The 26,903-nt window shown below is 42.5% G+C and overlaps 2 protein-coding genes across 2 annotated transcripts in view; both read right to left on the minus strand.

Annotated features, from left to right (window-relative positions):
* Window positions 1–1,713: 1,713 nt before the first annotated feature.
* Window positions 1,714–25,723, minus strand: CKMT2 (creatine kinase, mitochondrial 2). The gene is made up of 11 exons (XM_084505171.1): window positions 25,649–25,723; window positions 19,920–19,993; window positions 15,863–16,035; window positions 14,447–14,645; window positions 13,155–13,250; window positions 12,483–12,704; window positions 10,008–10,093; window positions 7,975–8,098; window positions 5,194–5,328; window positions 4,695–4,820; window positions 1,714–1,948 (listed from the first exon to the last, which is right to left on the minus strand). The coding sequence occupies exons 3-11, from the start codon at window positions 16,012–16,014 to the stop codon at window positions 1,829–1,831; spliced, it is 1,260 nt and encodes a 419-aa protein (XP_084361297.1). The 5' UTR covers window positions 16,015–16,035; window positions 19,920–19,993; window positions 25,649–25,723; the 3' UTR covers window positions 1,714–1,828.
* RASGRF2 (Ras protein specific guanine nucleotide releasing factor 2) overlaps window positions 19,970–26,903 on the minus strand; it is a 153,401-nt gene continuing 146,467 nt past the window's right edge. The window contains exon 28 of the mRNA XM_084505164.1: window positions 19,970–19,993. The gene's annotated coding sequence lies outside the window, so the exon portion shown is untranslated. The remainder of the gene's footprint in view (window positions 19,994–26,903) is intronic.

Genomic DNA, 26,903 nt, shown 5'->3' on the forward strand with positions numbered 1-26,903 from the left:
CTGTGCTCCAGCTTGTGCTGTTGCATGGAGTTATTCTGTCTGAGGTGCAGGACTTCGCAATTGCCTGTGTTGAACTTCATGAGATTTCTGTCGGCCCATTTTCTACAATCAAATTCCCTCTGAAAGAGCAGCCTGTTCCAGTATACAAGCTGCTCCTTCTCATTTAGCACCAGCAGCAGGCTCACTGACTGTTTAATGCACCCCATCATCCGGGTTGTTATTGAAGGTATTAAAACTGTACCATTATCTCCAGTATCAACCCCTCAGGAATGCTGCTAGTAAATAGCTGCCAGCTGGATTTCCTGCCACTGCCTATCAGCAGTTTGCAAATCAGGAAGGAATGTAGAGGCTATATAATGTGAGCACATTTGGCCCACAGTCGAATTTTGTGTTGATCCGAGTGTTTTGGACAGCTAACACTGAAGTTGTTCCGGTTTTACCTTCCATATGAAGTCCATAGGAGTCTCTTTCCCCTCCCCTGAATTACTTGCTGTTGTTAACCAATGTTTAGAAAGATGATAGCAAAACATTAGGGAATACATGTAGTGTAGATGAGGAAGAAACATCAATCATTTAGAAGCCCCAACCTCTGTTTTTTGCAGAAGATCTCCTGAGCAAGAAGCAAAGGTGCACCATGACGTTGATTTCCAAGAACTGCTAAGTCAACTTTTAGTTCTCCATTAATTTCCAGTTGCGCTTTTTAAAGTTTAGTGGTTATGGCCTACTTTTCCAGTCTCAGTTTTTCAGACATGACTCAATTAAAAAATTTAGGGGCTTTACTGCAGGTTGACGTTGTATGCTATTTGTATACATACAAAAGCATAGAAATGGTTTGCTATTTGTCCTTTTCACCAAGCTGCTCTCAAAATGAAATAGTGGTGAGCACAGAGAGGATCTTACTCTGGGTGGCAGTACATCCTAAGGCATTTTAATCAGTGATGTTTAGCTGGAGCCTGGTCCCCATTACCTGGGACCTGAAAGCTACAGCAGCAGACTAGAACAGGCCATGCTTGGCAGGCTTGTGTTGGATGCTTATTATCAGCAATTTTTTTTTTTTTGCCTGGTGTTTTTTTGTTGTTGTTGTTGTTGTTGTTGTTTGTTTTGTTTTTGTTTTTTTGAGCCAGCTTACTGCAACCCATGGCCACAGGCCAGAAGTACTGGCTGAGGTTAAACTGAGAAGTGATCCGACGAATTCTCCAGGACTGAGAAAGGCTGAGGGTTTGGGATGACATGGTCAAGAAGTTTGTCTGCAGACTAGTCCCAGACAGAGAAAAGACAGGTCCCAAGCAGAGACAGCAGTGAGCTCCTAATGACAGGTCACAGCTTCAGAGACTGAAGCAACACGTGGCTGCCTGCTGCATTGAGCTCTGTGGTGCAAAAAGCTGAAAAAATGAGTGCTTCACAGCACCTGCTCTTCAGACTGGCAGATTTTGGCTGCCTGGACAGACACTGTAGAGATATGTGTCTGCAAATGAAAATCAAGTAATTATGCAAGATTTCAAAAGTACAGTCATAAGTGCAAATGCAGGCTCAAATTAAGGATTTGTGGTTTTTGCATTGTTCGGGTAGAACTTTTCATATCACCAACCAGGAAAAGAAGGGGAAGCAGTCCACACAGAAGAGTGTACCACCAAGTTGGCTATATTGGATGTGTCCTACTAAAGCTGCATGAAAACTAAATTCTGCTGGTGCAACCAGACATCTGAAGAGACATTAGGTATCAGGTAGTGTTTATTACACAGAACATGTATACAGAGGTATACTGAAGTGTGTGACTGTCAGAAGGACAGCCAAATCTACCGTCAATTACCAGTCATCATCAGCCAGATCACTTCCTGCCAAACTGTGGCAATGGTGGTGGCACTTTGATGTCCTGGCCTCTTTCCAGTTTCTTCTCACAGTCAACAAGATAATTGACCCCATCAATGACAATCTGGACTAGTTCCACCTATGATGAGAAAAAAAAAAGGGGGGGGGGAGGGGGAGGGGAAGGAAATAAAAGCCTTAGATAATGCTGTTAATAGAGAAAGGCCCAGAACCCACACTTCAGAGGGAGAGGCCATCATCCTAAACCTTCACTGGCTCTACTTTATCTACCACTCCTTTGTTTTCAGCTGATGTCTGAAAACTCAGGAGGGGGGTAGGAGGATTATCTACAGGCCCAGAGCAGCACCAAAATTTGCAATTCCGTATGTCAGAGTGTATTGGTGCTTTTGTTACCTTTTTCAAGATTGCTGAAGAGTACAAGATTCCTTGCTCCCATCAAACTTTCTCCACAGGCAGTGACAATTGTGGGCTGCAAGCCCTGTGGCACTGTCAGTGTCACAGTAGCCAGTAAGCTACAGCACTGATTTTTTCTTAATTTTCATGAGATGGTTCATTAGCAACCTTTAATGACTGGTTTGTTAAAACTGGGATCAAAGACTAAATCCCATTGTCTCTTTATTGTAACAGTCACTGATTTTCAAGGGATTTGTTTTTACTATGAAACATTTCAGTGGCTTAGAAGTTTATTGTTTGTTATAGACCAGCTGTGTTGGGAAATCAGAGGCCTGAATTTGCAGCCTCCAGGAGAACAGGAATTTCATATTATGTTTGCATTGACCAGTAACTGAAACAAAACAAAAATACAAATAATTTTATCTTACACCTTTGGGAACATAATTCAATTCTGCAATCACATTTACCACATAATAGAATTTATTTTATTATAAACTGAAAAAATATGTCTTCTAATAAAACACTTCTATCCTCTTGAGTTTGGCTTGTCTTATTTAGATTTCAAAATCTTCAAGGTATGGATAGTATCAATTCTGTTGGCTTAGTTCTCTGAATATTTGCCATACTGACTTCAGCCAGGCATCACTGACTTCAGTGGATGTCTTCATATAAGGAACAATTTATAGAGGGTTTATACAATAGAACTCGTTAATTAATTATGGTTTGTAATCCTTTTGTATTGTTAGCATTATTTTAGTATAAAGCATACATCGTGGTGTTTCAGTTATTAATAAATGTATTTGCTGCATACTGTTTTTCAAAACAATGGAGATTAATAGCTTTTCACTTCTGTATGTGAAAATGTCTGGGTCAACAGCTGCCTACATCAAACTCAGAAACCTAAAGTTTCCAAAGCCCTGTCCTAACACCCCTTGACTGTGAAGACATCTAAGGACATGCGTTAAGTAAGAAAGCATAGAAAACCTGACCTGGCTCTGTCCCTTTGAAAATGCAAGGCAAGCAAGAAGGGGAAGCCAGCCGGCTGACTGAAATCAGGTGCAATCCAAGTGCACTATGCCAGGATTGTATTTGTGTTATGAATGCCTACCAAGTATCAGGCTGAATGCAGGTGTTGCGCTGCAACAACAGTGCTAAATGGCATCCATATATAGACTCTCAAAGCCTCTCAGTGCTGTGCTCGCCTGGGAAAACACACCTGGACCACACACCATTCTTTGCAATGGAGCTGTAACTTGCAGCAAAGCCCCCGAGGTAATTTAGAAGGGTGAGCAGGCAGCACTTCAAATCCTGACATGTACGAGCAGGTTGGCTACTAAGCCCAGGTTGTGCTTGGTGTTGTTCATGGAGAAAGGGTCTTCAGGAGGTACCTGTCCCACTAGGGCTTGCCCAGTTGGGCACATCTGAGGCACTGCAGCGCTAACCTAGGAGACGAAATACAGGTTTGGCAGAAGATTTGAACCTCTGTCTTCTATCTACTGAAAGAGAGCTCAAATCACTGGACTTACAGGGCCTTGGAAGGTTAATTTTTATATCATTGTTCTTGATGCAGCAAAGGGTGAATGCATCTGTGAAGCTGTAGATGTGTGACATGGCTTACAGCCTATTACCTGGAATAAGGATTTGGCTCAGGAAGAGCTAGTGGAATGAGGCTGTAACTCAGCCACTGTTGTTTCTTCCCCATCCTCCAGCAAAATTGCTCTAAGGTCCTTTTCTTCTTTGTAAAATACTCAACTGTGAAACTGAAATGAGGTTTGGGACCTTAGTCTCCCTGGAGAGCAGCTTCACCACTGGGCTGTATGGTCATTTCCAATTTCTGGCTCAACAAATACACATTCAAACTGAAATAACTTCAAAAGAAGTGCCAGAGATGAATCCATCTCATCACGGCCTACAGCCAAACAGGGAGAACTCAGAGCTGACAATTAAATCCTTGCCCTTATCAAAACACAGCTCTCTTGTGTCCTCTGCTCAGTGCAACACATGGGAAGGTACCAAAATTCCTCCATTATTCTGGAGTGAAAGGACTGAACTCATCCTGTTCTCGTACTGTGGAGAATGCACAGGACTGAATGCTGAAAGTAAAACAACACATTGACCCAGTCTTGCTGTCAGTGCCAAATTCTCTGGGTGGGTTAGGACACAATCCCTACTTCTTTCCCTGACATTTTGCAGTAGTTCACATTACTGGAGCATGGTTAGGGCTTTTCCCTCCCTGCCCCTTGCATTGCCGTAACAAGAATGTTTGGCAAGCACATAATGCGTGTTTGTAATTTTTTGCTGTGTAAGCATTTCCAATGGGCCAGGAAATAGAAATTGCCATAGCTCCACTGAGGCTGATGGTGACTCTAAGGCCAGAGTGAACCCAGATGGAGGGAGACTGGCTCATAACAGTACAAATCTGTGTTAAAAAAAAAAAATATATATATATATATATATATATATTAAAAGGTTACCTCTGAGCGACCCATGCGGTCCAGGTTGGAGATATCGTACACATCTGCTACAGCTGCTGTGTCCACTCCACCAGTGCCACGCTTTTGCAGCCTCAGGTTCTCCAGGATTTTTGGAAACCTAGGATCCTAAAAGAATAAACAGGCTTGTTTTTACAGCCTTTTAACCTGTGTAATGAGCTGAATCCTTGTAATAGTATCTGTGACATAATAGCATCTCCAGAAGTACTGGCAGAGGTGGGTAGTTTTCTCAGTCCTTGGATTACAGCCTGTCGTGGTGGCTGTCTGATGAGTAGATTAATTTCCATAACAAATACAATAATTTGCAGAATAAAAGGTCACTTAATTAGTCCTGCATTATCCCTGGGACCTTGTTACACATGATGATGATGTGCAGTCTCTGTGAGCTGTTGTTTTTCATTTGTTCCTTTACAAATAATTTGTTCCTCTATAAATCAGAGGAGCTGACTTATGTCACTGGCCTTATACACAATGTACGTACCTTGCTAAGCTTGGGAAGCTTAACATGGACTCCAGCGCGTAAACCAGTTCCCAGGTTGGAAGGACAAGTCAGAACATACCCGAGGCGTTCATTCCACATGAACTCCCAGCCCCTCTCTTTAATTAATCTTTCAACCTGTGAAGGCAAAAAAAAAAAAAAAGAAAGTGAAAAGATAGAGTTGTATACATGTCTCATTTCAAGACACTTGCTTATAGCTCAGACTCTTCTCACCCTGTGCCTGCATCGATGATGAACTCCACTGATGCCAAGGGAACTGCATAAATACACACCTGAGTACAGTCTGGTTTGTCTCTGGTGTGAACTTTTGCATTCACCAGGCACCAAGGCCCCTACTGGATATTGCAAGGATTTATTCATCATTTTCTCACTATCAGTAGCTCGTGGACTCTTTGTCACTGTATTACAAAACTCCCTGTTATGGTGGTTTGGTACAGCCCTTGCAGTCATACATTCAAGATGGCACTATGGCTTCTGTGATGCATTTCTAACCTCCACATTTTTGGAGCAAGGTTGCAGAGCACAAGCCACAAAGCCTCAAGCACTACAAAACAGAAAAAAATAAAATAAATGAAATGAAATGAAATGAAATAAATAAAATAAAATAAAATAAAATAAAATAAAATAAAATAAAATAAAATAAAATAAAGCAACTAAAGGTGAGTTTTACATCATTTTCATGGTGATGCCATTATTCTTAGGGGGAGGACTCTTGATTTCAAGATGCCTAAATTTTACAGCCATACTTCCATTATAAGACTACACAGCTTACATATAATGCTTTTTGTTAGTAGATCTCCAACCAGATCAGAAAGTAGACTGAAATAATTATCCTCAGAAAAATCACATGGGTTCAACAACCTTTAAGTAGGTCAACTCTATCCACTCAGCTAAACCTCCTGGGCTGAAATCTGCAATCCCCAAACAATCTCAGTTCAGTTCTCCTCTTCCAGAGGAGAATTATATATGTACACCAGCTCATGTTTATGAGAACTCCACAGTGTAGGAGGGTAATTCTGTTCTGCAGAAGGATGCTGGTCAATTCCTTCATCCTCAGAGGTTTTCAGAGGTTTTAGCTTGATTTTCTGGTTATAGACCCACCTTTCTGGATCTCAGGGTCTTAAAAACAAATGAGACTGTATGTAGACTTTTTTTTAAGTAATATTTTAATGGGAATGGTCTTGATTCAGTAAGAAGCCTTCTGTCATGAATGCAATTATGCATGTAGCTGTGGATCAGTGGTGGACAAGAGTACAGATGGAAGATGCTGTGTTCTGCATGAGATGTAGGATGTTGGACTTGATGATCACGGAGGTCTTTTCCAAGCTAAACCTTCTATTTTATCAATTGTGTATTGTGTGCAGACACCAGAGTTGGGGGTAAGGAACAGACCACATCTGCTGCCTCAGACACCTGCTCTGATCACTGTCTGACCACTTCTTTTGGCCAGGTCCATGAGAAACTTCTGTTCAATCTGAACTAAGCATAGTAGCAGATGCAAAGCTGGCAGCAGCATCCACAAGCCATGTCACCGAGCCATGTCACCCCCCTGTAGACTGTTCAGTCTCACGAATATGCCTTGGCAACCTAACAGATCTTGGTGAACCACCCCAGTGCCAAAGAAGCATCCATTAGGTGGCTTCATTTTGCCAGATTCCCAAATTCACTACACACTCCAGCTTTCCCAAGGATGCCTGTGCTGGGGTCTGTGAATGGTACAGAAAGGATGCACAGCTGTATCAGCAGTGCAGGAAATTTTCTGAGGCAGGGGTGCCTCTGGAAGGCCAGAGAAGCTGCTTTGCAAAGGTGAGAGAAGTGAAAGAAGCTGTTCAAGGCTGGCCCAAAATGTATCTCCATGCCCAGGAACAACAGCAGTGTGATGGAGACAAATGCTGTTCCTCCACAGTTCAGATGAAGTGAGTGTACTAGCGACCCCAATGGGGAGAAATAATTGTTTTATAGAACATTATTCTTACAGTCTTGGAGACAATTTTCAGCCAATTTCAACCTTACATAGCTTAACCAATAGGGCTTTGTATGCTATGGCCATCCATCCAGGAATTATATGGACAGGGACGGTGGAGAAGAGCTTTCTGCCATGTCACCTGTCCCACTGCACCTTTTTTGCTATACTGCATGTGGGGCAAAGTAAAATAATCCTTCTCTGCTAAAATATTTTTTTTTTCCTGTGCCAGGGCAATACACGGGGCTAAGTAACATGGCCATCTTGCAGCCACACCTGGACTGTCTGGACAAAACTGCTGTAGCCCACATGCCACCCACAAAGGCTGTTTTGGTCTTTAGGAGTAGCTAGACCAGAATGAAATATAGGAGCTATGGCTACAGGGTTTTGTATCTTAAAATGCTTAATTTATTATTTCCCACAGCTTGCAGGCACAAAGTGGTGAAGAAGGGATATTTCTTTAGCCAGCCCATGCCGGAGACTGTAATACAAAAGCTACAAATACATTTTATTATTCAATTTTATTTTTCTATTCTATTCTATTCTATTCTATTCTATTCTATTCTATTCTATTCTATTCTATTCTATTCTATTCTATTCATATATTTATTCCCTACAGCTCAGCTAGCAATTTGCCTTTGCATCTTTCTTTAGCTGCACTAGTGTGGGTTGCTGTTTGGACTGGTGTTACTTCATTTTGTTGCTCCTGGAGATGCCAGATTAGTGTGAACCACGGTAAGCGGTGCTGACAACAGCCCCACAACACACAGGCAGGAAAAACAAACTCATTGAGTTACTACCTCTTTTAAGCCACGGCAAAATCTTTCAAACACCCGTTTCATGTTGCCACCCTTCTCCATGGAGATCACCCTGGTGTGGTCCTCTTCATTAATCCAGATGAGAAATGTCTTGTCATTGTTATGCCTGGTTGAAAGGAGAGAAGTGCCTTTAAAGTATGAGACTGAAAAATAATTCTCACTATCCTCAGCTTTATCACAGACTTTTGAGACTGTGGGGTGGCTAACTGCAGCAACATGACATTGTTATGAAGAGTTAGGGATGAGCCAGGAGGAATGTGTGCACTCCAGCTCGAGTGCAGCAAGGGGAGAAGACCAGCCCTGCATCTGCCATCAGTGGGGACATTTTCTTTTCAATCAAAGAAAACTGCACAGCTAGGAAAAAACCCTGACATTTACATGCTGCTGGGGGCATAGCACTATGTACTCACTTTGTTGTGTTCTCTGAATCAAATCCCAGAGCCCACTGTGTCTCTTGGTTGCACTGGATGGCTGCGTCAGTCAAGATACATGTTGGACATGCGGACACTGCATTGCAGATGCTGGCTTGTCAGTCAAGCTACAGATGCCTGAAGTTACCCACTCATGCTTCAAACAGATCCCTTGTGTCTAGGTTTGTGAAGTGCAGGGTCAAACCTGAGGTGACTTTTCCTCGCTTTCCTCTACTTTCTCTGTCTTTCACTACCGCATCTCTTGCAGCAGGTACGAGCTGATTGGTATGATCAAACTCATTTGTACAAATACTGGAATATCAGCAAGGTTGAAACACATGAAATTTGGAAGATGAGGTTCACTAGGCCTGACTATGAGCTTGTCTTCTGCCAACATAAAGCTGATCAGGTGTGAACATCCTGTGCCCTGACATTAGAGTCACCCGAGGCCCAGCAACTTAATTTTCAGTCACATACTAATACTTAGGGTAGGCTTTTTTAAAGAGGCTGATGTCAGCCTTACACAGCTCCCCTTTAATTAGTGACCTTTTCCCATTGCTGTGGGGTGGGTGGCTTTCAACCATGCCTTCACTGCTGCAGAGCTTGGGGGGAATATTCCTGCAGCCCAAAACAAGGACAGGATCCCAGGCTTTCTAAGAAAAACAAATGCCAGATTATGAATGCCTCTAGACAACAGTTTCTTGCAGAAGAAGGGTGTGTTTCCCAATTTGGCTCACTGAAATACTTTCCAATCACAGGTCTGTTGTATTCAGATCACTGGGTAGTATCTACATTGTTGGTATTTTTTCTTTTTGTTTGTAGAAACTACCTCAAATTTATCATTTTCCTAGAGCAAACCTCTTCCTCAGATATAAATGGAGACCAGGAAACCAAGATGAAGTTCCTTGAAATAAAAAATCCTTGTGATTTCCCGCAGGTCATCAGGTTTCATGGGTGGTCAGGTTTCATAGTGCCTGCTCCCCAACAGAAAGCAGCTTTAGCTTGTTACAGTAACACTGGATGTGCTTCTGAACACCAGCCAGTTTTGCTTGGAGAACAGATTTTTTTTTCACCACATAAAGATCAAACCTCTTTGAAAGACCCCAAACCTGCCTAGAACAAGGAGATGGGTCCTTTTTGCCTAATTTTTCAAAATTAAAACATCCAGTATTCTCTCTATATATACTAGGATGGATGTAGATGTAATACACTGCCCAGGCTCCCACTATTATCTTCTAGTGTGCACAGATTTGGGGTCTATTCTTCCCATTGTCTCCCTAGAATATATTCTGTTTGGGCACAAAATACATCAAGTGTGTTGTGATAGAAGAAAACAGACCTAGAATAAAATGGGAAATTCAGCTTCTGCTGTATCTTATCTTTGTCCAGTTTATTTGGAGGGAGTTACTTTTTTAGGTTGGGGAGCAAGGAGGGGGGACAGGAGTCTGTGATACAGGGTCCTGCAGCTGTATTACCATCTTTTAAAAGCAAACTGAGAGTGCCGTGAGTATCAGGACAAAGTGACTGCAACATTAGGACAAGCAAGGAGACTAGTAATACAATCCTTAAAATGCAACACACACTTCTGCATGCCACACAACATACCAGATTCCTCTGGCATCTGGCCAGTCACGAGCCATCCCAGCACATGTTAGCAAAGGAGACACTGGCTTGTCAAAGAGAAAATGATCCTGCACACCAAAATGGGGCCAAAGAGAAAGAGAAAGAGAAAAAAATAAAAATAAAATAAAATTATTGAAGTTTATTCAGTATCACGCTGTCTCAATGCATTTTGCATGAAAGCAATCAATGTACAAGTAAATCACATAGTGCATTCTGTGAACCTGGTTCCTTCTGGAAACTAAAAGCACATTACCCAGCAATTTGCCTGAATCTTGCAGGTTCTCACTGGCATTGGTAATCTGACAGTGTTTTGCCAGAAAACACTTTTCAAGCGCAGGGAGGAGTGGGAGGTGGGACCTAACACACACAAATGGCAGAGAAAACTCTGCAAGGATGGATGGCTGGAACCAGAGATGCTCTCTGCATACAGATGAATTTCATTGTAGGAGAAGGCAACAGTCTTTAAAGGCTGCAGAATACCCGGTGCTAGGTCTGCAGTGAGATCTCTGCAGCACAAGGGTTTAGCAGTGTATTCAGAGCAGGAAGTCGGGGTAGGAATTATGCCCATGCTGGGTTTGCCCTTTGGCATCATGGATTTGTTCCACTCCTCAGCAGTGATGCCATTTCTGAGTTAATAAATGTTAATAATTGGTGTGCCACCGACTTGCCACATTTCAAATCATTTAGCTTTGCTTTTTTAACTGAGCAATATTTCTTTTTTTTTTTTCAAAGCAAGATTTTCATTTGCTGAAAAATTATTAGTTCTTAATTCCTCAAACACTGCCATATCAAATACTGTTAATATTTTTTCTTCTTCTTCCCCTAGACTTTAATTAAGAACAGTGAGACAAGCTATCCTGAATAAATATGACATGGTGGAGAAGCTGATAAGCTTTACTTTTCCTTACTTTCTTTTCTTCATCAGTGGACTATTTAAGACTTTCATCTCTGAATACCATGTGATGGGCATGATGCAGCCAGAACCCCAGCCATGCAGGAAAAAAAGACATAGGGTTCTCTTTGCTCACCACAGGGACACAAAATTACTTTCATTGGTTTGCTCTACTGTGTCCTTTTGTTTGGGAGGAAAATTCCTCCTTTTGCAAGAAAAAGCTGAGCACCATTACTTTCCATTATGTGCATAAGGGCCCAATCTGCAATATGCTGATGTCCTTCAGTGCTGAGTACCTACCTTTCAGCTGTCACTGATTTGATCCTACAGAGATTGAACAGTGCCTGTTAAAGGCTGGCAGCAAGCCCTAAGAAACCCTGGAGTTCTGAAGTCCTAAAACACTGAATGGAGCAAGCAATGGTATGAGTAAATGATGGAATCTGGGGTTACAACACTCAGTGCCCTGAATTTTATAAATATACATTGGTAATCTAAAATGATAACCAACATTTTGTCCATAGATGTAATAACAAGGACACTCAATTAAAAAAGTTATTGACCTTACATCCGTTCTTAACTCCTGGTTAATTCATGTCATAACACCTAGTTGCATGGTTTTAAATAGTTATGTTACTTCATCAACTGCCTTTTGGTTGATGTTATGAATTACTGTGTTGTGAATATAGTTACCAGGGTACAACCCTTCTTTTGAATATTTTAAAATGGACATTCAGTGTTCTTTTTTTAAAACAAACAAACAAACAAACAAACAAAAACAGTCTTTTAGATTTTTGTAGTTTCTACAGTCCAAACATGAATCATTGTTATGGATTTTCAGGATAGTTTCCTGTTGCCCATTTTTGCCAGGTAAGCACTTTGGACACCTTGTTTATCTCAAACTACTCTCTGCAGTAACTGAACAATGACATGCTGAGACAAAATCCATGGTGAAAATCCTTGTTTTTCCATCTGCATGACAAAACTATTGTTATGGACCTGATCCTTTAGGTCCTTGAACACAGTTCCAGGACTGGGAAAAGGTCAGTGGGGTGCAGTTGACTACCAGCATTCTGGGGAAATTAGAATTTATGTAGTTTTGACATAAAGAAATTATAACCAAAAGTACTCCCTCCAGCAGTCTAGACTACAGATAATATGCAATGTTCATCTCAAAGTAGTAGATAACATTTTTAGTTAGTATGGTTATTAATATGGAAAATATCAATCTTTGCTCAAGGAAACGACCAATAAAAACTCCAGAATTTACTCATTTTTTGTCCATAAAAAGGTGGAAGTAGCCATGCATATTTGATTTGACACAGAGCTTGCTATCTGGAATACCTGGAATTCCACGTGTTGGACCTGGATAGTATGTATTTTTGCCAAAACACAAATGCTGGAAAATTTACCATTACGTTAACAATATTGCTGGGCCATTAATTACTGAGTTAACACTGTGATTATTGTCCTTAGCTACACAGGAAACTATATACCCCAAAGGAAAGTGAAGGATAAAAATAAACGAGGGTAAGAGAAGACGGTGTCAGTACCAGAGCTATACTTACATCAATAAGCTGCTGCTGATCCCTCTCGGACATGTTGGTCAAGCTGTAATACTTTCCAGAAAGGTCTCCTTTCAGCCCAGCGAGGGCGGTGACCACAACATTTTCCACCTCTCTCCTCTCTGCTCTGGTGCAGGCAGGAGGAAGGCTGAGGCCACGGATGCTACGTCCAGTGCGCACACGTGATGAGAGGACGTAGCGCTCATCAAACTGACCATGGGTGATCTGAGGAAAAAATTTTATTTTACTTTTTAATTCACACACAGTGCCTCATTTTGTACTCCACCACTGAAAGAAAAATGCCATTCTACAGAAAGAGGGACATTTTTCTGCCCGAGGATCTCAACTTTCCCATGATATCACTAATACTCAGGGTACCACGAGCCCCTCAACGCTTCAGACACTAGGAGGATGTTTTATGAACGATTAGTTTCTTTGGCTGAAAGGATGTGGTGGAGTAACCAGCTGGTCCTTTATGGCCCCACCATGGAGGGGCCAGGAGGCCAGGTATGGAAGATCTTTTGAAAGGGGAAACCCCAAAAAGATGCTGAATCACAGAGCAGTGGAACAATGAAGGAAACATTAGGCATCAAATAAGAACTACAACATACACTACTGTAATTGTAAGAAGCAGTCCTAAACCTTTATTTCCTCATCATTTTATTTCAGTCCTACCTTGGATGCATCCAGGTCAGTGTGATGCTTCATTGTGCGTGGATCATAGCCATTATGTCTTGCTTTAATGACAGGGTCAAAAATCTCAGCAAACACCTGTGGAGCCAAGAGAATTTAGAATGAGTCTGCAGCATCACAGAAACAGTTAAACGCGCCAGCCTCAGACACAGGAGAACCCCCCTGACATGGGACCCTGGGTGACAGGCAAAAAGGGGGCTTTGCAAATGCTGACAAAGGTAAATATGAAAGGAAAGGGTCATTTCGACCTAGACAGTGCTCTACAGTGGTTGCTCATCCTCACAGCAAAATGAAGGTGCAACTGCACATTAGTTAAGTTACAAGCCTACTCTAGATGCCACGGGCAGGCACTGGACATGGTGGCAACCAGACTGGGTTTCAGGATGCATTACCAACCAGAACACACAGAGTCTCTTGACAGCTTGCCTCCTGCTCGTGCAGTGATACCATGGTCCTCATTAGAGCCCCTTGGCTCGTGTGTATCAGCAGTGGCCACAACCACGCCTCCATTCAGTCTTGGAGCAGTAACCCTGGAAGTTTTTCAGGGCAGTCACCACATCTAAAGGAGAAAACTGAACCACAGGAGCTGATGACCCAGAATGCCAGATGTCCCAGCCCAGACTCAGCAGCCCAGCATTTAGGCTGCTGTTAAGAAACTGTATTATAACAGGTAACATAGTGCGGTAGACTGAAGGAAGGAGACAATTGACTTCAATAAAAACAAAGAATTTTCAAACAAGGATTTTCTTTTTCCCTTATCTTCTTAATATTTTGGAATTAAATAACCCTATTCATCCTAATGCTGTCTATTTTATGCTTTTGTCATGATCCAATAGCTGTAGCTTAAAGGTGTCTGGCAGTTCCCAGATGTTTTAATTTCATTTCTACCTCAGCTGTTCCACAATGCAGTTTCCACATTACCTTCATTTTGTGTGTCTCAGGGTTGCATAGTTTTCCCACAAACTAAGTTTAGTAGTAGGAAGGAGGGCAGTTGCTAGAGGCAGGTAGAGTATTGCTCCCAAGCAGCTGCATTTTATTAGCTTTGACTGCAATAGAGAGGGTACCTGTAGCAATGCCTCATGTCCGCACATTTCCTAATGTGGAAGAGTAGGGAAAACACTGTCTTTATGCACATGGCATGCTACAGATATACTCTCTGGCATTCTATTTATCTCAGGAGCACATACCCTGCCAGTTCATCTAATGAGCTCTTGGGAACTACAGCATTAAAAAAAAAAAGAAACAAATGTGATAGTGTTATGAAAATATTTTACCTCGTAGGATTCTTCATCACCTGCCACCATGCCCACAGTTTTAATGAAAGGATGGCCAGGATTGTCCACCCCAGTTTGGATGCACTGGTCCAGGGTGTAGCCATTGGGAGTCATCTTGTCCCTTAGCTTAGCATAAATGGCTGGAGTGAGGCACTCAGCCATGCAGTTGTTGTGTTTGCGAAGATCCGGATAGTCGGCGCTGAAGAGAAAAAAAGCAAATAAACAAGCAATTAACACCAAAAATTTAAACAGTGATCCTTGATAACTTACGGATGTATTAAAGGGATCATGAGATACGGAGCACACAGCATGGTTTAAAAGCATAATTAGTTCTTAGTTTATACATTGCATCAAATTTTAGGAGGGGAGGAACATTCAGGACACTCCAAATACCCCAGACTGTGCTTGGATGGGCAACCACACTGGCAATTGCATCCTTCTTCTACCTGGGGCATCCAGGAAAGTGAATCCCAGTGAGCTTTGAAAGTGTATTGAATCCCATCAAGTCTCTGTTGAGACACTCCTAGTCAGAAATAAACAAGCTATAACATTGTTTTGTTGAGTAGGAAGGGAACTAAATGTAGCTGAAGAAAGGTTTGCAATTCTGAGCCAAGGTGCTCTCGCAGCTTGTCAGTGATGGGCATGAGTGGGGCTGTCTGGTCTATGTCAGTGCGGAAGTTAACTTATCCGTAATAATAACTTATCCGTAATGCATTGTAATGGCATTATTATTACTTACATGCAGCTGCATCATATTCCAGCCAGGGAAAATGACAATATGCTTTAGGAAGACATTTTTGCAATCGAGTGAGACCCCATCTACCTTGTAACAATTTGCCTTATGCACAACATTATTATTTCTATAAGAATTTTAACTAAGGTGTTTTTCACTACAGTCTGCCAACGCCTGATCCACGTTGTTTCTCACAAGTATGGCCAGCAACATCAACCTACACAGAAGGTCTGTAGTTAGTTTCTAATAATAAGGAACCAGTTTGTAACAGAATTAGAAATATTTCAAGTACAGTAGTTACACAGGTGATTTCTTTGTTACTTGCATAGTGAAAATACGTTCACAGTTCCCAATGGTAGAGTCTGTACAGTCAGCCAGTCCCGTCGGTGCTGCAAAGCATTCGACAACTGATGAGATAAAATAAGGACTAATTCAGTGCTTTGCCAAAAGCTTGAAGCCTTATTTAGGCTTGCCATTGTTTGAGGTTTTTTGAGTGTTGATACTATCACACACCCCTGCTTTCTGGTCTTGAGAGCCACTGTTGGTGCTACCTAAAACTGGGGTGACCAGCAAAGGGTGCCGTTTGTCAGGTCATCACCGTTCCTTGGACACACAGACCGGGTGGCTGCACGAGGACTCCTCCTGCATGGTGCCCAACGTGACACCTAGCCCAAAGCGCCCACCTGGGAGGGAAAAGCTTCCGCTTCTCTTGAACAGCAGCCTTCAAATTTTGCTGGTTGAGGAGGTACCCGGTGGTGAGCACCCCCGTGCCAGCCGCTGCGAAGAGTGCAGCAGTTGTACGGCCAGCAAGGAGACGACAGAAAGTGCCAGCCATCCCGCTCAGAGGTGATGATCTCTGGAAGAGAAGGCAGCCTGTGATCAGCCCAAAAGCCCTCACATGGTGCAAATGACAAAAAAACATTTTTAACAGCAGCCCAATAGAGGAAGCAATTTATCTTTATTATAGGTTTGCACTGAAATAATGTGTGCAGACAAATGGTCAGCATTCATGGTTTCCCTATACATGTACTTTTGGTAGAGGTAGAAATCAGTTGGTTTTTAGTACTGTATTGAGCACACAACTCTAAAAAAGAATATTTTATTTTTTTTTAATGACTTAGGGCTATACTTGAGTCCTTTAGCTTGCTCCATAGCAACAACACGTAAGCTGGAGACATCTTTTCAGTGGCCAGAAAGGAACAGCAAGGTACTGAGTGCTATAGTCACATGTGATGGGATGTAGCAAGGTTCCCTTCAGTGCCATCACCTACAGAAACCACAAACTCCTGTGCCTTTTCCAGGCTAACATGACCTGCTAAGCACTTTGTGATTTTTCTTCCATAGGAATAAAGTTGGAGTAGGCTAGAGATCATCCAACTCACCAAAGGAAATGGTGCTTAATATGCATGAGACCTGAAAATTCTGACAGGCATGGAAAATGGGAGCCAACTCTTCATTGCCTTTTCCAATATAAGAATATGCTCAATCAAACTGGAGTGGGGAAAAAAAAAAAAAAAAAAAAAAAAGAGGTAGATGTAGGTAGCTCTCTACACCAGTGGCCAAAGACTGATAAAATTCCTTGTCAGAAGAAAGATGATGTGGGTACAGACAGTGTGTATAGTTTCAGCGTGAAACTGGGCAAGCATGTGGAACAGAGATTAACTGGGCACTGAGCAGACAAAATGAAACAGGCTAACAAAATTCTCTGATGAGAAAACAGCTGGAAAGCTGTGCAGAGGAAAATGATCTGGGGGTGTTGGTCAATTCTCGCCTGAACATGAGCCAGCAGTGTGCTCAGGTGTCCAAGAAGGCCAAGAGCATCCTGTCTTCTATCAGGAATAGTGCAACTAGCAGGACCAGGGAGGTGATTGTCCCCCTGTACTCTGCTCTGGTGAGGCCACACCTGAGTGCCTCAAGAGCACTTCGAGTGCTGTGTTCAGTTTTGGGCCCCTCAGTACAAGAAGGATGTCGAGGTGCTGGAGCGTGTCCAGAGCAGGGCTACGGAGCTGGTGAAGGGCCTGGAGCACGAGTCCTGTGAGGAGCAGCTGAGGGCACTGGGGTTGTTTAGTCTGGGGAAGAAGAAGCTCAGGGGAGAGCTCATTGCTCTCTGCAGCTACCTGAAAGGAAGTTGTGGAGAGCTGGGGGTCAGCCTCTTCTCACAGATAATGGCCTCAAGTTGAGCCACGGGAGGTTTAGATTGGAAACAAGGAGACATTTCCTCTCAGAAAAAGCAGTCAGGCATTGGAACGGGTTGCCCAGGGAGGTGCTGGAGTCACCGTCCATGGGGGAATTTAAGTAAAGCTTGGATGTGATGCTTAGGGACATGGTTTAGTAGGTAATATTTGTGGTAGGAGGACAGTAGAAATAGATGATCCTGGAGGTCTTCTCCTACCTTGATAATTCTGTGATTCTTTTCTATGATTCTTTGGCTCTGCTCTCCTCTGAGCATCCACCTATGGCCACTGGGCTGTGCAGTCCACTGCTTTGGATCACTATAGTCATTTTTAACACTTGAAATACTATGAAAATTTATAGAAATACTCTGTACCTATCAGGCAACTATACCGATAGGTTTCAGAACAGAAAATTTGTCTGGAGAAACCCAAATAAATTGAGTTCTTTAAGACAAAAGGTGTCACTAGCAGAAGTACATTATAAGTAGCTGTTTTATTTTTCACACACAGCATCTGAAGAAACGGAGGCCTTTCCTCCTTCAAAATAAAGAGAGACTCTCATTTGCTATTGTACCACACATCCTGCACAAAGACCTAAAATAGGAATGGACGTAATGGGTGCTAAAATCAGAGGCCCTGCTGCAGTGGCGCAGGGACAGGCAGCAATGCCAGCAAGATTACCCAGGCTTAAAATACCTCATAGGAATCTGTGTGCCCGATTAATCCATTATTCCCAGTAACATGTTTGGAGTTCAGCTATGGCCTTGGCCTTGGGATTAAGACCAGGTTTGAGCAACCTGCCCATGGCAGGGGTGTTCAAATTAGGTATTTTTAAGATCCCTTCCCGCACAAACCATTCCATGAATCTGTGATTCTATGATTATGTCGGAAGTACAGGGAATCTCTCATTCTAGCAGAGAAAATGGCATGTTCTGTGATAGTCTGAGGAAAAGAATGGATGTGTTTTCTTCACAGTATCAGAATGCAGCTAGTTTTGCAAGTGACTGTGTGTTTCTGGGGAAGACGTATGTCCTATTTAAATAAATGACACAAATTACATTTTGTGTCACTGAAGAAAACTTTTTCTTAAAACTGGACTCTGACAAGTCTGTTTTGGGAAATTGACAAGGAAGAGTTACAAGGAGACAGGAACTTTCCCCCAGGATAAGCTGCTTCTGTTGTTTTGTCAAGGTTTTAAAAAATGCAGTTCTTTGGATAATTTCTTTAACATTCTTTCAGAGGTTAAATTAAACACCTCAGAGTACTTGGCTTTCTTTTCAATGAACACAAGTGTTCTAATTTCCAGTAATTTCCATGAAGATCTGGGTTAACTAGCTCCAAACCCAGCAATTTGGCTTTTCCACTCCTGTCTAAGGAAAATTGAAATGCTGCACCTCCATCTTTTCTGACAGACCTTCTGACCTGCTTTGCATGGTTTTTTGTTGTAAAGCAGTGTCTACTTGGCACTTAATTCACCTACGTGAGATGAGAAATGTGGATGTGTTTTGGGTTTAAGTGGTGTTTTTTTTTCAGGGCCTGTATCTCTTAAAAATAATTTTATATTTTATACCTGAATTTTGTTATCCTGTCTCCTCAATTCCTCCAATATACAACATTGATCTAACCTTCCTTCCAGAGAAAGGTGCCATCTGACTGACAGAAGTTGCAGTATATTTTTCATTGTGAGAATTTCCCTTGAACAGAACTAGGGCAAGAGACCACCCAGGGGGGTCTAATTTTCCTTTCCCCATGTGGAGCACATGGTGAGCTCCTCAGCTACCCAAGTCCTCGGGGTGCACAGCACCAGCACGCACAAGAGATGTGCTGTGTGGGGCTGGGGCAAGAGTGGGCCGTTCTCTAAGAGGGGCTCCACTCCACGTGTGCATTCATTTTGCAGAAAAGGCTCCCACAGCTGCAAGAAAAAATGCAGTGGGAGATGGTTTGACTGCAAATCACAACCAAGTATCAGGTTCACAGTCGAGATTTTTGTACTGCTTTCATGTCTCTGTATTTAGCAGATGGTGCTTGTGCCTTTTTGCAGTGTATCGTCTCCATCCCACACTCTGGAAATATTTGCTTATGACTAATTCGTGGAGAACTATTAGTGCTATACCTCAGTGTCTCAGAAACAAAGGATGTATTTTCATAACAGCACCGTGTATTTACAGTTCTGTTTCACAGAAACTATCCCTACTGCAAGGAGTTGGCTGACAGTCAAAATCCTGCCCTGAAAACCAGCAGTCCTGCCAGCATCCCCTTGCAGATGGTGACACCATCACTTCAGCAACCCCAGGCACACCTCAGAGTCTCCACCAGATGGGATTTTTTGTGACCTTCCTAATCCTCCATCACTTCAAGGGACAAATATGGCCCATACACCTGATTAAACTAGAGTAGTTGTGTGCAGTGTGTATTTAGACAGCCAGGTGAGGCACAGGAGCGTATGTCTGCGGGCTGTTTTCTTGGCTGTGTTGTTGTCTATTGTGTGTCCCTGTTCCCCAGGACATTATTGCCCTGTTGTGTCATGGAAAAGGCTTCTCCCTCCCTGAGGCAGGCTGTACATTACCTGACAAATGCTCCTCTAAGAGCTCTTAAAGCCTCCAACACTGGAGCTGCCACAGACTGCAGTAGGGTAACTACCTGAAAAGATAAAAAGAAAACAAACAGATTGAGACAGGTTATTTAAATTTAGAACAACGTTATCCACACATCCCTTTGTACAATGTAAGCCCAGCACATTGCATCCTAATGCTTCCTTCCCCAGAGCTGGCAGCACAGTGGGCAGGAGCTCGGTGTCTGCAGCAGTCGGCCCCAGACTGCAGCAGTCGGCCCTTCAGACCCTGTCATGTCCTCAGGCACGGTGACTGCTCCTCAGCAGGGCATTGCTGTTGCAGGGACCACTGCTTGTGGCTGCTGAATGCAAAGGGAAGGCTGGAGTTTCATGTGGGAGAGAAGGAAAAGATCAGTGCTACAGGGATCTACAGTCTGCCTGTCAAAAATTCCTAATTGAATAAGCAGCTCCTGTCGCAAGGGAGGGCTATTGTTCTGAATGTAAAAGCGTGTAATGCTGCGGGACCCACCTATAACATTGTTATGATATATAATAATAACATAAAGTGTTATTTTTTATGAGAGTATTCTGCAGGCAGTCATAACAGCACAAACAGACTGATGTAAACACTTGGTGGGCAAAAGCAGCAATCAAGGCAAAGAGCTTTTTAATAACGAGGTGGCACAATGAGCAAGACGCTTTATTTGACAGGAAACAAAGACATTTTGTTTTGTTTCAGATTTTTTTTCTCCTTTAATATTGCATGATTTCTAAATAATGTATTGCTTCAAAGCAAAATTTCAAGAAAGGTCCGTTCTGAAAGCGTCTGAACAGAATGATCTCCAACTAATGAATTTTTCTTTGAAATTATTAGCTCAGCACGATTTCACATCATGAACAGATTCATTTGTTGCTGGCTTTTTTTCCCCCCACAGAAAATGTCAGCCTGCACTAACAATGAATTTACACCATCACCACCTCTGTGGATTCAGAGAATGGCAATTATCAGAGCCAGGGGCATTGCTGAAGGTGTTGTTTACTGACAGTCTTCCCTTGTGCTGCTGCTGATACGAGATCCATTCTTTCATAGAAGCACAGCTGGGAAGTGGAAAGGGTCATTTTTCAAGGTCAGAACGATTCCTTGTTCCAACCCCTGAAAAAGAATTGAGAGGTCTCCCAAGCTGCTGAGGTGTGCAGGAAGGAAGGCACCTGCATCAGGAAAGTGTCCAACAGGCTGGAGAAGATGAAGGCATTCCAAAAGTTAATCAGCCCGAGTTAAAAATAAATACAACTCATATCTTATTTCATGCCTGCACTTGTTCCTCTTCACTGCCCTTTGCTACAAGTTTTATCAGCATCTTGTAGAGATTTCTCCTAATTATTTTTTTCTATGTGTAGTACGGAACTCTACAGAAGTCACTATCTATCTCTCTTTTGATGTCTCTCCATCATTGCTGTACCATGTTTTCACATTTATGAATCTCCCTTTGACTCTTGTGCTCTGCAGGTGTGGTCTGGGGTCAGAGAAGCAAGGAAACAACTTCTGAGACAGGTGTCGGCACAGAATGACGCCCAGCATGACTGCGTGAAGCAGTCATCTGCAACAGCAGGAACTGCATCCAACGAAGTCTTTACCCCTCCCTTTTTTTTACAATTTTGCTTTCCCTTTTTTTTACAATTTTGCTTTCCCCATAAGCAGGAGCGCTTCTCAGTAAACAGAAAAAAAAAAAAAAAATCACCGCTGTTGTGGGATTTTGTCTGTACTAATAAAATATGTTTAAATAGGTCCCAATCATCATTTACAGATTTCTCCTCAAAGATAATTTCTCTGCTAATTCATTTATAACTGCACCAAGGTTGCAGTAATTTTGTATTCTTTCAATGTACCACAAGTTACATGTGAATTCGGACTTTATTTTGGTAACAAGAGACAGAATTAAATGGATCTAAGCTAGCACTGTGTTTTTTACTCTCCAAACATTCCTTCAGTTGTCCAAATGAGGTCTAATTTCTATGGTATTGAACACAACACTTTTTTGTCTTGTTTGAGGATATTTTATATATTTTAAAGACATTTTTAGGATTCATAGCACAAGATCTCAGGTCTCTGCCATTCATATGGCTCTTGGATAGTAATAACACTGTTCTTCCACAACAGAATGGGTAGGTGCATTAAGAGTCAGACAGCTTCTTCCTCACTGACTTGATGAAGTCAGGGATTTCACCACGTTGTGTTAGAAATATTCAGGGAATTCACCTGTACTGAGCTGCCTCTGTGTAAGTCTGTGATGAATCTGGAGCCCTATATACATTCTGGGCCTCACGAGCACCACCAAGCCAGCCTGTGTTGTAACTGCAGGTGCACCTGCATTCACTGCCCATGGCATTGCTGTCGGGCTCGCCTTGCCAACTGCTGTGAGAGTAGCTTGCCAGGGTCGCTCGTCTTGGTGCACTGGTACAGTTCAAGGACCAGTTACATCCTGCTTTTCCTTGCTATGGTCAGAAGGACCAGCCTGTACAACCCTTATGGTCACTGTCACCCAGTGCTCACAGCACGTCTGTCCTCCTTTCCTTTGCAGATAGCATGGCCTTCAGCCATGCCCACGGTTGGGCATCCTTTGACTGCTGAAGGAGGAGCATAAGATGTACATGCTTCAGCTGGTATTCAGCAGCATCTGGGTTTCCTATGGGTAAGGGGCAGGGAAGTGTCTTTTTGGTCTTATCAGCAAAGTGTGCTGTGAGACACACTGATGGCTCGTGGCATTTGAATCTAGCTTGCGGCTTTACAAAATGCTTGAACGAGATGTTGTACGCATTTTACCCTTATTGCGTCATTCTGTGCATACATTGGATACTGGCTTTGCCCCATGACAACTTTTTGAGATGTCTTTCATATCCCTCCATGGTTACGTATGCCTTTGGCCCAAGGACAGGGCCTGGCACACAGTTCAGTAGCTGTGGGAGTGGACTTTGTCACTGGTAAAAAGTCCTCTGAAGTTTTGCTTCCAAGGTCATTTGTACTTGCACTGCTTGGAGAATGCAAAAGTGCTGTTCTACAGAAAAATAAAAAAAATTAAAAATAAATAAATAAATAAAAACAATAAAAAGCAGTTGGCTCAGAAGCACTTGCTTTGTATCTTCCATGCAACAGGTTCACACCTAGAGTGAACAGTTTTCCTTAATTCTTACAAGCCTGCTTGTGGCTCAGAAGTGACTAATTGAGAGAGGAATAAATGCAACATTGATTTAGATTAACAGCCACTGTGCCATACAGCATGTATGTAGCACAAAGTGTCTCCAAAACCAACTTTTCTTCATAGCTGAGCAGCATCGCTCCTGATCTCTACACATCAGCACCATTGAGGGCAAATGAATTCAAACTGGAGTTGCCTTTTCCAAAGCAATATTCTATGAGCTGTCAATACTGATGGCCAGTGAATCAGCAAAAGGTTGGAAGGTCTTGAAAACCCAAGATCCTCTAGGTCACACACAGCCTTTACCTCTCTGCTCACCCAAAGGATTTGCTCTGCTACCTGTAGCCAGCCTTCAGAACATTAATGTCCTGACAGGACTTTCTTCAGCTTTTAAAACTGCATTTTAATATATGTATCACCTCCCATGCACACCACATGGAAGAAAAAGCTGGCTGCAAGACTTAGCAATAGTCACTACTGTGATTCTGGTGCTGGATGAGAAATAGCCCAAAGGATTGCAAGTGTCATTTCAGGTGTCGGGGCTGTTGGTAGCCGAAGGGTGAATCTCAAGATGAGAAAAATTTGGACAGTGTCTATTTCATGGTCTTAAAACCAGTATCCTTTTTTTTTCACGACACACCTAGAATAAGGCCTCTGTTAAAGGTGAAGGTCCTTCTTCAGAAGAAATGTGTTTTTTTATAGGCCAGGTTGCTAGCCAACACTACATGATATTTAATATCTTTGACACTTATGACAATTCTGTGGAACCATGACATATCAAAACTCCCCTTGCTGCTGTGACCAGAGGCTGTGGAGCATTCTTCACATTTGGTTGATTGACAGCTACCATGGTGCTCAGACAACCCCAGCAGTGTCACATTGCACATGGTTATCTTGTGACCTGCACACAGGTGAAGCCGTTGCATCCATATCTGGAAACATCGGAGGAGAGTGAATTATGGTGAATGCACAAATCACCTCTTTACCCTTTAAGGAAATTGTTAGCTTTACTGCTACTTCTAATACAGACAAACAAACACTTGCTATTAACCCTTTGCTTTTTTGAATTTCTTGTAAGAGGACATCACCAACAACATTTCCCCAGGTGGGAATTAGGGTGGCTGAACACGAGTATTGGTTATCCCTAATTTCACACCAGGCAGCATGTGTGCTTTCAGCCAAGGAGGCAAAGAAGGTGCAAGGGTTACAGACTGAACAGTGACATTTCCAGAAATAGAATGAGATTAAATATTTGAACCATGTCATGGGTGGCATTAGTTGCCACACCATGTGACCCTGAGCGACATTCCAGAGAAATGGCAGAGTCATAGCTAAAGTTCACACCGGCTCATAAACACAGGTAACGTATATGCTCGTCTTAAACTGCTAAGCTGTTTAGGTCATGCTAACACTGTAGTGAGCAGAACATTCACGTGGTAGAGAGAGAGGTAATGAATGAGGCTGGTCTGTTATTTCTGAGAACTAATTCCTTTAAGTCATTCTGAGCTTGAGCTAAAGCCTGTAGACGCCAGTGTTTTCTCTGCCCTTCTATGGATGTTGCGGGCACCTTAGAAACATCTGCAATAAATGTCACAAGTGTCTAAATGCATGAGGCACCATTTTTAGATGCCGAGAAAACAGCTTACATTGCTCTTTGTTGGCTGTATCACTCTAGAAGTTCAGAGGGTAAGATATAAATTACAACATTAAATCTCATAAAGCAGTATTGGTGTTTTTTTCCAGCTTCACATAGCTTGGGTTAAGCAACACATGAACTGTATTGACTGAGCAGGGCTTAAGATAGTCTCCAAAGTGCAGAAGCAGTGTTAGTGCAGGCATCATTATAACCATGCCTAATCACAGCAGAGAGCTTCTCTACAATAAAAAATTTAAAAATAAATAAATAAATAAATAAATAAATAAGTTTCTTTCTGCTCATAATTCCATGTGTCTGTGAGCAAGTATAGAAATCTACTTATCTCAGGAAAATAAATTTGAAAAATAAATACATATAAATTCATTACTGTGAATAGAGGAGGTACACAAATGACTGGGACTCTTATTGGCCAGACAACTTCCCCTCAGTAACCACACACTTTGTGATTTGTTCCAGCTGAAGGTCTGGTCCCTTAGACCCCACCTAGTCTCCAAGTCCTCCAATTTCTCCTACCAAAGCCCATCAGCAGTGTTGGGAGTGCTTGCCTTTCTGCACCAATCAGACACTGCTTTGAATATAAAAACCTGATCTCCACAGATAGCCACAACCTAACTCACAAATAACTTCTCAAATTTATGTTTTCTCTGAACTGTCGACACGTCTGCAAAGGAACTTATTTTTCCCTTATTTAAACTGTTAGTTAAGGGTCAACACCTGAAGCAGCTGCACAGTGGGCTGACACATTTTCTGCTGCACCAAGTAGTTGCACAAATCAATAAATTATAACCAAATTACACTGCATTCTGTGGTGCTTTGAATTCATTTGTAACAACCCTCACATTTGCAATGCTACCATTTGAGGCAAGAAAAGCAATACAGTTAGTTAAACTGACCTTGAAGCTGAAGGTAGGCACGTCCTGCTGCCTGCAGCAAGCCGAGTGTAATGGGAATAACGAGTTGGTGTGCTGACAGGAGACCAGGTAATATGAGAGGGGGAAAAGGAGGTGAGGGAGGCGAAAATAATTGCCGCAGCGTCCAATCCTATTTCACTCGGTTAGATGAGTGACATTTGCTGCCACAAGGCTGCCCTTGAGGACGCTGGGAGGATGTGGCCTAGCAGTTGGGTGACAGCAGCAGCATCCCTCAAACGCTGCTCAGGGCGAAAGAGCTCATCTCAGCCCACAACTGGCCAGGCAGGGAGTTGCCAGGCCTTAGCCCCAAGAGCCCACGCAGAAACAGCCGAAAGAGAAGGGCTGGAGCCAATTCCCCACTGGGTTGCCTTGCCCGTCCTGCCCCAGCAGCCACGGAGCTGGGCCTGGAACTGGACCGCCCGCACAGAACGGGGGCGATGTCACAGTGAGGCCAAAGTGACATCATGGTGGGCTCTTTTTTTTTTTCTTTTTTATTTTTTTTCCCCAATCCTTTTAATTCACCACATTAATGTGTGACTCTTTGTAAGGTGGAAGTCCAGAAACACAACATTAAAAGGTGCTGGTGGAAATGAACCGCTGAGGATATCAGAAGCCACCCATTTACCATTAGTACAGCAGCACAGTGGTGCAGAACTGGAAGAAGTGACACATGATGGGTCAGAGTGGAAAGAAGAATAGACAATTTCATTGACCTAGCACTGCTCCCACTGAAGCTGAACATTTTTCAAGGCTGACAGAGAAACACAGGGGCCAATACCAAGCAGCTTTTAAAAAAGTTCAAGACTTCAAAACATGTTTTCCTTTGCACGCTTAGTATTTCTTGAATTGTACATGGCAATTTCCTAAACCCAAATCACAGATTTGTGAAACTTTATAATATATAGACATTGTCCCCCCAAAATGTCATGACTCATTTAGATTAATGAGAACCATGCATACCCACCATAATTAAAACCAAAACAGCCACCCTAGATCAATGCGTTTGGACTACCTAGCATTTGAAGCACCCCCTCTTTAACACACCTGCTTTCTATCAAACCAGCACTGTGTTTCTGGTATCAATAGCAAAAAAAAAAAATCCAGTGGTGGACTTCTTGAGGTAACATGAGCATAGAAACATGAGCACAACAAATCCAGCCCTGTGCAGGAGTTGGTTAGGAAAACAGAAATCATCTTTTTCTTCTGTACTTAGCAAGAGCACCTTCACACCTGCACT

Source organism: Aythya ferina (assembly GCF_964211825.1).
Source record: "Aythya ferina genome assembly, chromosome: Z".
In the NCBI taxonomy this organism is placed as follows: Eukaryota; Metazoa; Chordata; class Aves; order Anseriformes; family Anatidae; genus Aythya; species Aythya ferina.